The 14,364-nt window shown below is 41.6% G+C and overlaps 1 protein-coding gene across 1 annotated transcript; it reads left to right on the plus strand.

Annotated features, from left to right (window-relative positions):
- Nucleotides 1-10,799, plus strand: ncs1b (neuronal calcium sensor 1b). The gene is made up of 7 exons (XM_080532018.1): nt 1-117; nt 3,785-3,809; nt 7,276-7,414; nt 9,150-9,228; nt 9,732-9,820; nt 9,951-10,028; nt 10,683-10,799. Exons 1-7 carry the CDS (start codon nt 54-56, stop codon nt 10,779-10,781), a joined length of 573 nt encoding a protein of 190 aa, XP_080388144.1. The 5' UTR covers nt 1-53; the 3' UTR covers nt 10,782-10,799.
- Nucleotides 10,800-14,364: the final 3,565 nt, after the last annotated feature.

Consider the following 14,364-nt stretch of genomic DNA (forward strand, 5'->3'; position numbering starts at 1 on the left):
GCTGGAGGCGTGGAGGAGCCTAACGCAAGGCAGTGTGGAGACCGTGACAGACCATGGGCAAATCAAACAGCAGGCTCAAACAAGAGGTGGTGGAAGAGCTGACCAGGAAGACCTACTGTGAGTATTGTACTCTCCTCTCTCTCTAACTGGTCTCCGTTTTCATTCTGGGTGCTAGCCATAGACTACTAGAAAAACAGAACAACTATTCTATGGTGTTGCATTCTCCAGTATGTTTATTATGCTGTATCTGTGTTTCACATGGCATGGTTTGAGTATAACCCATGCACCTAGGCCTATTTCTATTAATCTTCAGAGACAATGCTGCACACTCAATGACAGCTCCTCAGTTGAGAATGAGATATAGGCTATTTTTGGTTAGCAAAATATTTAATGTTTTCACAAATCCTGTTTAGTTCTGGTCTGGAAGTGGTCCTAATCTGAAACACTCCGCTGGGGACGAGGGATCTATGAATATGCAGATTAGGAAGACATATGGATTTGCCTTCCTCACACATTATCATAAGTACCGTACTGTATGGACATGGGAGAGTTTTTTTAATAAGGTCTCAAATCATCAAAGAGTAAAGAAACATTTATAAATATTATTTATAATTAATATTATAGGGTTAGGGTTCGTAAATGTACTATTATAATTTAATAGGGTATTAAAGTTCGCTTCACAGATGTCCATAGGCCAAGCCTCATTTCCATTTTGCATACAAAAACAGAGGTTTTTAACGTTTTTTCTTTTAAGACTCCTTATCTACATTTTTACTGAATATTATAGTTTGATAAGAGGCAGTATCATATTCATTGTTAATAATGAATCCCTATAGGCCTAAAATATGTCAAATGTTTTAGTGGTTAGTGCAGGTGTGAGGAGGGAGTTGACAGGCAATGGCTGAATAAATACAGTGTTTTTCGTGCGGTGGGCACCAGAAACAAGGAAGGCTTCTATGGCAGGAAATTGCAGTGGTGAGGAAGATTGGGCTTCATGCAGGGATGGGCTGTGTCCTACTGTCCTTTACCAGCACCCTCTTTCCTGTTTTTTCTTTCTCTCTCTCTCTCTCTCTCTCTCTCTCTCTCTCTCTCTCTCTCTCTCTCTCTCTCTCTCTCTCTCTCTCTCTCTCTCTCTCTCTCTCTCTCTCTCTCTCTCTCTCTCTCTCTTTCTCTCCCCTTCTCTCTCCCTCTCTCCCCATATCCCCTAATTGCTCTCTGAGCAGGGAATAGAATAGTGTAATTAGGATCTTATCTGCTTAGAATTGCTCAGAGGGGCACCCAGCCCTCTCTCCCAGCATGCCCACTCCCTTACCCTGCTCTCATTTGACTTAGACCCCTTATCATTTCTCCTTTCATCCTATCGACTTTTCCCTATTTCTTCCTCTGCCTCTCCTGTTGAGAGGATTTTAAATTATTTTCTCTGCCTTTTTAGATACAACCCTTTTTCTTTCACATAGCTCTACCTTCCATGGTGTTGACTACGGAGTTAAGGGATGCAATTCCGATTAACCTTTTTGCATTAAAAGCACTTTGACAGTGAGTCAACTACATCGAGGAATTGTTAGGCTAATTCTTTTTGGATGTGCATAATCATAATTAGATTCTGTGTTAAATTATGTGTTAGATTCTGTGTTAGACCTAGCCTATAACATTGTAACATATGGCTAAAGACTATAGGCCAACTTGTGTTACCTATGCACGTCTTGTGGGAACATCATCTAAAACTGAAGTAGCTCAGCCTGTCATTTTTTTTCTCTCCAACAAAGCAGTACCAGTAAAATGACTTCAGGATGTAATAGGCATTGTGCATAAAGCATGGTGTTTTTGTTCCTCGTCAAACTCGGATCAGAGGTTGATAGCGACAGAGTTCTGGATGTGTGCTGTGCCAGCAGCCCCTGCAGGGCAAATAAGTGGAGTTTCTAGCCCTGCTCTCCTTATAAACGGCTTATTGCATTACCGTCTATTGCCTTTGACTCAGTTACGTAATACAATTTGATAACCTCGCAGCCATGGTGAATTGCCAACATTTTTGGACAGCATTGACTTTTGAGGCCAATTTAATGGCAGCTTGACATGCCTGACAGTTATGAGGTAGACTCTGGCATTTATTTCTTAAGAATGCATCACATGAGGGGTATTCTCTGAAACACTGAGCAAAGCAAATTACGGCAGGGATGCATTGCACATGTGGCCATTGGTTACCCTGTGTGGCAACTACTGTGTAAATACTGTGATGTCATCAGAATTTATGGTGTACTGTACTAGGCCTAAGGCAAGGCTAGCCAGACCCTTCTTGACCCATCTTGTATTAAGGCTAATTGTAAGTATGCTTAAACTATAGTCTAGGCTGAGTAGCCTACTCTTTGCCTAAATAGTATTAGTGGGATGTCACCATTCACTTTATCCTCAAACAGCACTGACTCTTCAACAGTGTTTGGATGTTGGACCAACATTATGATTGTCTTTCATACGTGTGAATGGCTGTCTAAATTGTCCCTCCATAAGGAATGCTTTGTTGATTGCTCTATAGCATACACACACACACACACACACACACACACACACACACACACACACACACACACACACACACACACACACACACACACCCACACACACACACACACACACACACACACTCATTTCCTGTTAATTTACACTGGAGACACATTTCAAAGTGCCAGACACATTACAGTAGCTCTCAGACAAAGCATTTAACAGAGCACAGACTGTCTGAAATTAAAGGTAGGCTATTGTCTGTCATAAATGAACCCTGTAGTATTAGTAAGCAAAAAAGGGTTCTGTCATGGTACATAAGCCCTAATACTTTAACCAGGGAAACAACACTGCTATGTGCACTGATTGAATAGCATTCTACATTAAAAAAAACAAAAAAACATTATCAGCATTGAAATCACACTGTCCAGATTGCTTTTAATTGAAGATGAAAAGAGAGAAGGGTTTCTTTTTTTCCAAAAGGAGATTTGAGAGTGTGGGAGGAAAGGCAGACACTTACACTCACTTCTATCACCCATCAGCTGCTCATCAGGACAGCTCTATTGCTACAAGGAAAGATACAGAGCCCAACAGGATCGTTACATCTATTACAGCTTTAGGGTATTCCATAGGTGTTGTATTGTAAGGGACCGATAACATCCTGTTTTTTCAATTGGAAAAACAGAGATATTGATTTCATTTGCAGCCCCTGTCTCCGAGAGTATTCCCTGGGGTTCTGATTGTGAAAATTGCTTAGGTTTCTTTGGAGAGCGGAGGGAGGAGGGAGAACCATCTGGGATTGGTTGATTAGATACTGGCAGATAATAATGCTGCTTGTGTGGGCATGATAACACGTCTCTTCCAAAGCTACTCTCCTTCCCAAGTTCACTGTTTACCTTCCCCTCCCTCTCCCCCTCTCACTCTCTTTCTCCCTCCCTCCCTACCTTGCTATTCCTCCTTCTGACCTTTGAAACAATAAAAGTCTGAACATCCTTGTGAGCAATACATCATGTTAGAACAATCTAGCTTTGGGTATGAAACCTTCTGTAAACAGTTTGTTAACAATAAATAATTCAATTACACATATCCCTCAGGGATGCTGTATTCAGCTCCAGAATGCTGAGTACAATAACTGAGCATAAGTGAGAACAGAGATTGCATGATGAATGATGCAGATGCTTAGCCAAATCAGCTGTCAGTCACAGTACTACCTAATGATGGGAAACTGCATATTTGCACCAGGAATTAATTTCATGGTCTAAATGTTGTCTCTCTTTTTTTCTTTCAGTTACAGAGAAAGAGGTACAACAGTGGTAAGTTACACACTTGCTCCTGTTTTCTATCCGTCCCCTCCCTATAAAGTCCCTATAAAAGAATCCCTTACACTAGTCTTGACCCCTTGACACAGGCTTAGCCCTGTCCTGTGACTAGTTAGACCTGGAGAGTCTGCTGTTTACCCATTTGGCAGGTGGCCTAGTGTCAATTCCCAGTGCCCTGCAGAGTAGGTCCCATCAAAAGGCTGCCTGCAGGGTCAGTGTGAACCAGTGGAGAAGTGGGGCTAGGCATTTTTGACAGGAGCCTCCTGGGAAGTATCCAGATTCTGCCTCAAGAGTGGTTGAAGGTCTGACTGATACATCAGTTATGCAGCATGTTACCAAATAGTGTGATTTAATTCTGACTTTGATTGTTTTGTGATACATGGATATTGCTTCTGAGATCCATGGTTTGAGGTGGATTCTGTACTGCAGCTTGTGTTCTTCTCTCACACGCTGCCCTGAAGACAGAGGAGTTCTTTTTTTGTTGTCATTGCAGACTACAATTACCAGACAACGAAATGCAGTTCAGCATCTAACCAGAAGTGCAAATATTGATATAAAACATGATAGTGATAGGTGACAGTATGGCAAGTATGGTCGTTAGAGGTATACAAGAGATGGATAGCAGTAAGCTATGTAGAGTTAATGTATGTACAGTATGGTTTATACAGATGTATAAATTAGAGGCTATATTAAAAAAATAGGTATGTACAAATATGCAAAAAATATGGTATGTACAAAGGTAGATGGACAAACAGCAGTAGTGCAAAGGGTAATTGAGTGTTCACAGTGACCAGGGGTGTGTGCAAACAGCAGTAGCAGGGGGGGTTGTTCAACAAAGTGTGTGTGTTTGTGGGGGGGGGGGGATTGTTCATCAGAGTCACAGCTCTGTGAAAGAAGCTGTTCTGAAAATAGAATCACTTTGAAGCTTGATAGTAGTGGGACACACATGACCCATGCTTCCCCAGCCATCTTGTGCCATTACCAAGAGGGATGTCTGATAACATTAGATTGAGATGTCCAAAGGCCATGTTGCCCCCAGACACACCTTTGTTTTACATCATGGCAGTCGCTCAATAAGATTGTGTGGATATGATTACACAAATGTATAAAGCAACCTGAACGCCAGATCGATTTGTTCCAGAGCAATGGAGCCTGGGCGCAGCCCCATCCATATGCAGTAGCAACAGCAGCAGCAGTTGGCAGCCAACGCTCAGGTTCAGTGCTTCAGTATGGGGCCTATCACAGGGGCTGACGTTTTGGGCACACTGGAGCACAATAACCCCCTTGCCTGTATAGCCTTCATAATCAACCTCAGGAGTCTTTTACAGAAAACTTTGCATAACTCCACAGTCCACACTTGAAGATCAGTGCAGTGAGTGTGAGCGTGAATTTAACCAGGGGGAATGCCAGATGGTGTGTAATTAGTGAGAAGGCACAGGCAACTAAGAATTAGCCGGGTTAGATAAATGGTGTGTTGTGCAATAGATGTACAGTATATACTCCATTTTGCTTTTGCTGTAAGAGACAGTGACATTTGTAGCTTTGTGCTCACCCATAATCAATAACAGTAGTGACATACTGTGACAGAGTGACATGGACACTTTTCTCTTGACAGGGACAAGAGAAAACAGCCTTGTCAACAACATTGTAGCAGTTCACCACCATCACAGATGCCTGTTGTTAGAAATCAGCCATTCATGTGTAGCACCAAGTTGCCTTGTTAGCTTAGACATACGGTGGCATGTCTGCTGGTGTGTCTCCTCAAGAGTAAGCACATTTATAGACCTGGGAGCAGTATGTAAAATGATTGAGAGAGAGGTAGTCTGCTGGTCATTACCTGTGATTGACTCAATGAAATGTGTTTTACTGAGCTGTTATGGTAGTGTATGCTATTACACACTAGCAACTGATATTGTTGAAAAAGTGATGTAACCAAAGTATGCCTAGCTGTGTTGAAATCCCTGAATGGATCTACTGAGAAGATTTCCCTATAGACAATGGAAACTTTACAAATGAGTCACAAAATCTCACTTGAAATAGGTAGCCTAATCTTTGGATTACGATATGCATTGTATTACCTGTGATTAAGTCAGTTCGACTTCATTCCTCATTGTGCTGCACTCTGTTTTAATTTATCTGCCTTCGACACTGCAAATTAGAGTATTAACGTGGTCTTCCGCTTTTCTGATAAGGAATCTTTCTTAGCAGCTCCTGTGATTCACTCTGTCTCCATCTCTCCCAGTCTCTGTCTCATTCCAGGCTATGAAGGCAGGATGTTTCATCTGCTAGGCAGATTAGAAGTAGGACTTTTTGAGGAGCTAAAGTACGAGTGTGAGGAGGATGTGTCCTGGGTTTCATTCTCCATTGTGCCCTGTCTGGCCTTGAAGCATGTCCTCATGGAGACCAGTCCATTGGTGAATCTCAGAGGGACATGTGGAGTTTTGTGAACTCACAAAAGATAGAGCGGATCCTCTCTGGAGATCTCCCCCACTGAACACTGTTCAGGCATCAAGTGCATCCATGTTGTAGACAAAGAGAGATACTTTCATTCTTCCTTCCTTCCTTCCTTCCTTCGCTATCAATTACCTAGGCTAATTGCTGATTGGAGCGGTCAAAGCAAGCTTTTCACTACATTGCTCACCCCATTAAGTCATGTCAGATCATGATTTAGAAGGTTAGAAAGAAGTATGGATCGCATAGAGTATTATGGTACTGATTTATTTTTAGTGCTCACTGTAAAGCAGTAAAGCTGAGTTGCATTAGATATCTCCTCTCTCATATCATCTCATAGAACTAGGTTATTTCTCATCTCTGATTCCTTTCTCTCGTCTCTCCCTTATACTCCCTGCTTCTAGAGAAACTATAGAGTTTCATTATTGAGTTGAAGAATGAGACTTTGTTTTGAGTGACTGTGCTTGAAATTGTTCTGTATAACACTTCTATATTTAGGCTTACTGAGATGTTAAGTCATTCTGGACATATCGCATCCAGAGGCTAGAGGAAGCCCACAGATTTATCTATCAGTTATACACATTATCAAAAGAAGCACGAAAGTAATTTGATTTCACTTAAACTCCCTGTCTTCTCAATTGGATTAGGGAAATCGTCTTATCTGCTAGCGAGACAAATAGCTTTGGGTTGAAGTTTTGGATAGGACATCCTCTTTTAAACTATATCACCGCAGTGAGTTCCCTAAGCGCCAGACAAATAACTAACTGCTAATTTGTGGCTGGCTAATTTACTGGCTAGAGGCCATCTTGTTGGAAGCAACACACCACATTTGAATTTGGCTTGCTACCGTACTTAAAAAAAACTGCACTCATCAATCCTGCTTCTGTTTCTGATGCTCTGTATTATTGAACAGATCGTTATATTAGTGTATATGTACTTATAAATGTTCTTATTCTATTAATACACTCTCGTATTCTCTCCCTCTTCTCTGTCTTTCATCCTCTCTTAGGTATAAGGGCTTCATCAAAGACTGTCCAAGTGGCCAACTGGATGCAGTGGGCTTCCAAAAGATCTACAAACAGTTCTTCCCTTTTGGAGACCCAACCAAGTTTGCTTCTTTTGTCTTCAACGTCTTTGATGAAAACAAGGTTTTATTATTATTACTATTATTATTATTATTATTGTTATTATTACGACTATTATTATTATTATTATTATTATTATTATTATTATTATTGTATTCTGATGTCCTGCTTGTAGGCCTATGCAAGTGCTTGTCTGAGTTTGCAATACAAATGTCAGAGCATTTCAAACGTGTTTGTGTTCAATGTATCAATGATAACATGCTGTGAAAAGGTTAGATGTTGTCTCCAGTTGTTGTGTTTGGGAAGTGTGAGATAATTCTAGTGGGCTAGCAAGAGTTTAGTCTCTGTGGTGCCTGGAGGGTCATGGTAGTCTCACAGTCTCTAATCAGAGGTGGAATCAGGGGGAAAAGAGCCCTCTTCTGTAGGGTCAATCAGAGGTTCCACTATTCGAGAAAGTGCAGGTTAGTGCTCGTGAAATGAAACGGAGAAGTACTTTAAACAAAGGTTTTTTGGAATTCATAAACAAGTACTGAAATGCCACGTGTTGCCTTATGATTTTGTTCTATACTCTTGGTCTCTGGACCTTGGAAGAAACCACAGACTTGGTATTTAATTAAACATGTCAGCACAATCTGGCATTGCCCTGTAAGTTATCATTTTGTATCATTCATTAGGCAACCTCATTTTTCTATGAATAGAGCAGCCGTTGTTCCTGGCAGGTCGGTGACCCCTGGCAGCATGCTGCCTGTGGCTTATGGGAAGTGTGTCATGGAGATCACACAAGCACTGGTTCTGATGCTTATTTATTACCTTCATTTGTGTCAGACACCCTTTAGTTAGAGAACGCATTGGTCTTAATAGTTTTTTTTTCATGTAATCTGTGTCTAGTTCAATTTCTCTTTTACAACAGCTGGCTGGTCTGATGTCTAGTGGAGATAACACCAGTCTGAGGACATAAAGAGCTGCTAGACTCAGCTCAGGAAAGTTCCTGACCAGGGTTGGCTCAATCGTGTTCAGTAGTGTGATTGTAGCGTCAGACTATTGGAATAGAATGGAGGATGACTCCTTTACGGGGTAACTGTCCTTAATTGATTCCCCTGTATTCTTGCAAAGGTGTCGATTTGCTTGCTTTATCAGGAGAAACTTCCACAACTGACACTGAGGTAATGCATGAATGGCAATTCAATGTTTTTATGCACTGTGAAAAAAGGCCAGCAGAGTTGTCTGAGCTTTAATTTTAAAACGTCTTCACAGCAAGGGCTGTTTTTGTTAGTGCTGCTTCATTCCATTTTATACTTGACCACTATCTTTATAGATAGTTTCCATTTACTGCACAAAGCATAGCCTTGTGGCAGTGCCCTGCGGGCCATGGATTTTCCCCACATTTCTTTAAGGAAATTGTCAATTCAGAGCTCTGGCAAGATGCTGTGCGGGAATACAATAAAGCAGGGGAGAAATGGACAACTGTGAAGTCCATTTATGATATATAATCGATAGCAAGCTGTGAAACTTCCTTGGCTCTTATAGGAGTACAGGGGTTCTCTGTGTAGTAACTTTCAAAACTATCTGGTGGCAGCATCCATCTTGCTAATGAGCAACATTGACAAGCTTTAGCCTCGGGGAAGAGCCAGATGCAGGGCAGAAATAGCAACGGACTGTGCCACAAGTCTGTCCCACTTTTTCAACGGACCTAACAAAGCGCAGATGAGCGGTAAGGTTGAAGGAAGATGTTCATTCTGTCTCTGACATATTCTTTCTGTCTGTCTGTTTGTCTGTCTGCCATCATGTCGTTCTGCAGGATGGACGCATTGAGTTCTCAGAGTTCATCCAGGCCCTGTCTGTGACCTCGCGAGGGACTCTGGATGAGAAGCTCAGATGTAAGGAGGTGACCTTTCACCCTGGCCAGCTACCCCCTGGTGCCCTACTCTTCAATGACAGGATTTGGGCCTTTGTGTTTAGTTTGTTATGCATGAACAGAACAAAGAGGTTTACAGGCTCATACAAGTCAACAAATAAGAGATTGTTAGGTATGCTAGCACGTTGAGTTCAATGGTGATGCCTCTGGGTTAGGATCAAACAGATCTAGGGCCTAAGTGTTTTTATTCTTACCACATAACCTGCCTAGGAAAAACTCTAGGCTCTATTTACAGGAAAACTCCCTCTCGACCCACTATACATTTGAGACATTGGCCTGCAAGGAGTGCATCCCATCAAAAGCCCTACCCCTCACACACACGCACACATTTTCTAAACACATGTCTATTAGTAAATATACACACACTCATCCACCCTATCTACACAATCACTTACAAACTATTGACTCTTGAGGTCTTTAGTTCACACTGGATGCTCACCAGCTGTGTTGCTGTTGTCTTCACAGGGGCTTTCAAATTGTATGATCTTGACAATGACGGCTACATCACCCGAGATGAGATGCTTAATATCGTAGATGCCATATATCAAATGGTGGTAAGTGATACAACACAAACATGCTGTTTTTCCAATTCCAAAAAGGATATTGTAAATATGTAACATTGACACATTGCATTTCACTAGCCTGAGATACTGCAGCTTTATGTCTTAAACATGTGTGTTTCAGGGAAACACTGTAGAGTTACCTGAAGAAGAAAATACACCAGAGAAACGAGTGGACCGTATTTTTGCCATGATGGACAAGGTAATATCTATTCCCAAAATAAATGACTGTACACTCCACTGACCTCGACCACTAATGATACAATTCGTTCATAAACTATTCCACTGTGCAGGCCTAATGCATAACTTTTTCTGTCTGTGTAAGTGGCAGTACTGTTGTAAGGAACAACCCATCAGAAAGGACGGAATATGCTTCTAGTGCTATCCTTGTAATGGCACTGAGGCAGGCAGTTTAGAGATTAGACCTTTTAGTTGTAGCCATTGCAGCGTCACTAACACTGCCTGCAGTCTATAAACACCACCGACACTCCTCCCTCCACCACCAGAGACCGGTGCTAATGCCCACTCGCTCAGACCTTCCTTGGTTCACTGAAAGATGAGATGGAACCTGCTTGGGCGTGTTGCATGCCCAGTGCCAGGATCAGTGTATCAGGCTAGCGGGACTAGCTGTAAAATTGAGCACAGCAGCGCTCAGTCATTTCTATGGGCGGAGGGGAGATGGCTGACCAGTGTGACCTGAAGTGCACTGAACTAGATCAGCCAAACTGTGGTGATACATTACTCCTCATTTGTTTGAAGAATCACTTTGCCCCCTGCTGATGAGATAGAGTAAAAGCATTCCTAATCTATGACGGGGTGTTGCGGTTCCATCGTATCTCCTGTGTGTTGATTTCAGAATTCAGATGGCAAGCTGACCCTGCAGGAGTTTCAGGAGGGTTCCAAAGCAGATCCCTCCATTGTACAGGCCCTGTCACTATATGATGGGCTTGTATAGGGCCTGAAGTGCTCAAAGGTGAGTGGAACAATAATCATGTGACATTGAATTCAATATTCCAGCAATTAATTTTTTTATTAGTTATGCAGATATCGTGCCACCGCAAATGTAGAAATGTTTCTATTTTGTTGTCTTTCAATTCAAGTTGACAGTGTGATTTATTCTGGATAATGTAGGTACAGTGCAGTCTTTTTTGTTGTTGTAAGGGCAGAGACTCTGGCCATGGGCTGAAACAATGCACAATGCAACAAGGCTTTTGTCAGTTCACAGTTTGCCCTTATGAATTATTCAGTGGCTCTGCTGATTGGCAACAAAACAGCCTTGTGGTGCTCAGCTACCGTAACTGGCCTCTCTACCAACTACCTACAGTAATGTATTCCACTGCCGTTGATTAGCCATTGAAGCTGACATCCTGCTCAACATGTGGTAGACTGTGTTTGAGCACAATTCATGGGCCTGTTTGGGCAGCTTGGCTTTACAGTAGTATTGTGTAACTAATGTTATTAAATGTTAATTTAATGTCACTAATGCCAACAGAATGTTGTACTGTGTCAACGTCTGATTCATTGCCATGATGTACTCAGTGGTGAATGTTATTACAGATCCCCTGATGGGTCCAACTACTCAGCGTCATCACACCTGCAACTTGAGTTTTTTTTATCATCTGCTCCCCCGGGATGGAGATGGCATGGGGTGGGGTTACATGCATGACATTTTGTTGCCAACTGCACATCTTCATCTCCACCAAGCATCGTCAACAGCACTTGGTGATGCAACAGTCAGTGTCACGGAAGGAAGAAAAAATGACAACATGAGGAGAAACTGAGCTTAAATTTCCATGCAAGGAACTGTCGAGTTGTCGCCCAAATCACATGGTGTCTGTGGTCTTCACTGAAGAGTGTGTCAGCAAACAAGGTGTACAGTAACCGTAAAACTAAAGACAGCCCTGAATAGCTGTCTCAGAGAGCGAGCGAGAGAGAGAGAGAGAGAGAGAGAGAGAGAGAGAGAGAGAGAGAGAGAGAGAGAGAGAGAGAGAGAGATCGTGTATAAAAGTGTTTGTAGTCCACACCACACTGGATGTTTCTGCTGGAGCTGTGTGTGAACTGAGCAGAGACGTTGTTATGTCACCAGTGGAAAGCTGTCATGGCTACCTGAGCAAAGTATGGCTACCTGGGAGACACAGCAGCCGAAGACATCAGCAGGAACTGATTGTTTTTAGAGTGTGAAGAAAAACATAATTTATGAATCCATGTACAGTATGATATACAAATATAAATAGGCTTATCATATTTAATATTCTGCTTTGCTGCTTTTGTGGGAGTGTCACTTGGAGTGTCACAGATGGAATGAAACATACTTACCTGTTTTTATCAGAATTTTGAGAGCTGCTTCATTCTCATGTAAACTTGTCCTTGCTTTTATTTGAGGTAATAGTCGAATGGAGAGGGGCTCTTGTATGAATGTGTTTATTATGTTTGTGGTATGTGTGTCCTATTGTGTTGTGTGTGCGTTCCCTTTCCCATTAGCACCAGCGTCAAGCCACTGCAATGTCTCAAACCCACATCCTGAATCAACCAGCACAGTGCAATTGACGTATCTGAATTGAGGCTCATTATTTCTTTTGAGAGCATCTTACTCCACCCGGTGTACACACAAGGCCTCAGTCACAAACACACATACATTGTCGTTGTAAAGCTTTTGCGAGCTGTATGCTTGAGACTGGCCTCTTTGTGTCTGTCCTGTGTGTTCAACAAAAGCCATAGGTCCCAGCATGTAATGCCTTTTTTTCTTTAGTCGTGGGTAATTTCAGTCTGAGGATCGGACTTGCCAACTTTAATGATTTATCCATATGCACGTGATTTAAGTCATGCTATTTTTCATCTTTCCTGTTGTTTATACAGAGCAAAGAATACAATGCATTTTATGTGGCTGCCTTCACATTAAGTGCTATTGAAATCTGTAACTTTCATATTTTAGATCTCCCAAAAGTCGATTTGTTTCCTATAGGATTCCTCAGTTCTGTTTAAAATGATTTTGGAAACACAGAATCAGTGTAATTTGTTTGTATTACTCAGGTTCATGCAGTATTTGTTCAATGGAGATTCAGGGTTTTACTTCAATCAAACATTTTATTTTATTATTCTGTTACATTTAAATTGGGATCTATCAATCAAATCATGGTTGTTGCACATAGTAAATATAAGTAAGTAAATACAAAATATTTATCTTGTGTCTTACAAAGTGTGACTGTATACATTTTTAACATGTGTTATGTTTCAACTAATACCAGGACAGATAGACCAGCTTCAAATAGACCATGATGAATGATACTGACACTTATTAGATGTCTGAAATGGTTCAACACTATGTTGCTGAACCTCACAGTGGTTGGGCTATAGGCTTCTACAAGGCCTCTGCAGGGCTTTAGTCTGTCCAGCGCTGCCCACCAGTATTCAATCTTATTCAACTGGGCTTGGAGATATCCAGAGCTTTTAGGACTGGAGTAACTATACCTCAGGAGTGCCAAAGTGCCATGATCTCAGAAATATGACCTGGTTTATAGGAGGAGAGTATTTCTGTATCAGTGTAGAGCAGGGCGTCAATACCTGTATTAAAAATACAATATGCCTTGACAACAATGGCAGCTGGCTAAGCACATAGGCCTACATCAGCCCCTTTCCTTCCTCCTGTGGTTGCATTATCTCTTCGTCAAACTTCCGCTATGCCATTGCTTGACTGCCATTACATTTTTCTATTTGGGCTATAATAATAATAATAATAATAATAATGATGATGATAAAAACACGAGATAAATCCACGAGTGAATTGGCACAGCATGTGATGTTACACGCACCCCGTTCTTATCAGGGTCTGTAATCTGAGGGAAAAGGACATTAGATTTCCGCTGCCTTTCCTCTGAAAAAACATCTGCTATTTCTCTGTCTCATGTCAAGCCACTCCATTTACTAGAGGGTATACTTTTTTCAGAGAGTGGGCAAGTATAAAATTAGAGTGCCAGCTGAATATAAATGATGGCTATTAATACGTCCGAAGTCATTTGGACAATGTTCTGGACACATGACCAGATTTATTAAAAGTGCGTAAACCTGTACACATTTGCGTCTCTGGTTTGGCACATGACTGGCTAATATGCTGGAATACCCAGCGAAGAGAATGTGGGATGGGGTTAGGGCTGGAAGTCACAGTCGGGTCAAGTTACACACCAAAAATCAGGTTGTTCCTACTCAGGACCCTTTTAACACCTATCCCCGCCCCCGTTTGCAGCGCTCAGTGTACCATTTCTCCAGGGGAGTCGACTCGCTTCATTCTCTCCAAACTTTTGCGCACGGATGTAATTGTGGGGAAAACAGTGATAGCCATAATCTATAGGACCAGTGCCTTTCAATCCAGCCGCATGAATTACAACTAATGTATTCGTTTTGAATACTTTATGCAGTTATTGGGGCTTTATTTTCTGATTTTTGGATACTCAACAAAACTTGTTTTTAATTAATTCGTGTTTTAATGAGGTTGTTTCGTACATTTCTAAAAGCATATCGCCTACAAATGCAGTAAATTGAGA

The sequence above is a fragment of the Nansenia antarctica genome, assembly GCF_963989245.1.
Source record: "Nansenia antarctica genome assembly, chromosome: 5".
Classification (NCBI taxonomy): domain Eukaryota; kingdom Metazoa; phylum Chordata; class Actinopteri; order Argentiniformes; family Microstomatidae; genus Nansenia; species Nansenia antarctica.

Excerpts from the sequence above, each read along its gene's own strand:
- ncs1b (XM_080532018.1), top strand. The coding sequence starts at position 54 with ATGGGCAAATCAAACAGCAGGCTCAAACAAGAGGTGGTGGAAGAGCTG. Across the intron at positions 9,821-9,950 it reads ATGCCATATATCAAATGGTG|GGAAACACTGTAGAGTTACC; the intron begins GTAAGTGATACA and ends TGTGTGTTTCAG. Across the intron at positions 10,029-10,682 it reads TTTTTGCCATGATGGACAAG|AATTCAGATGGCAAGCTGAC; the intron begins GTAATATCTATT and ends TGTTGATTTCAG.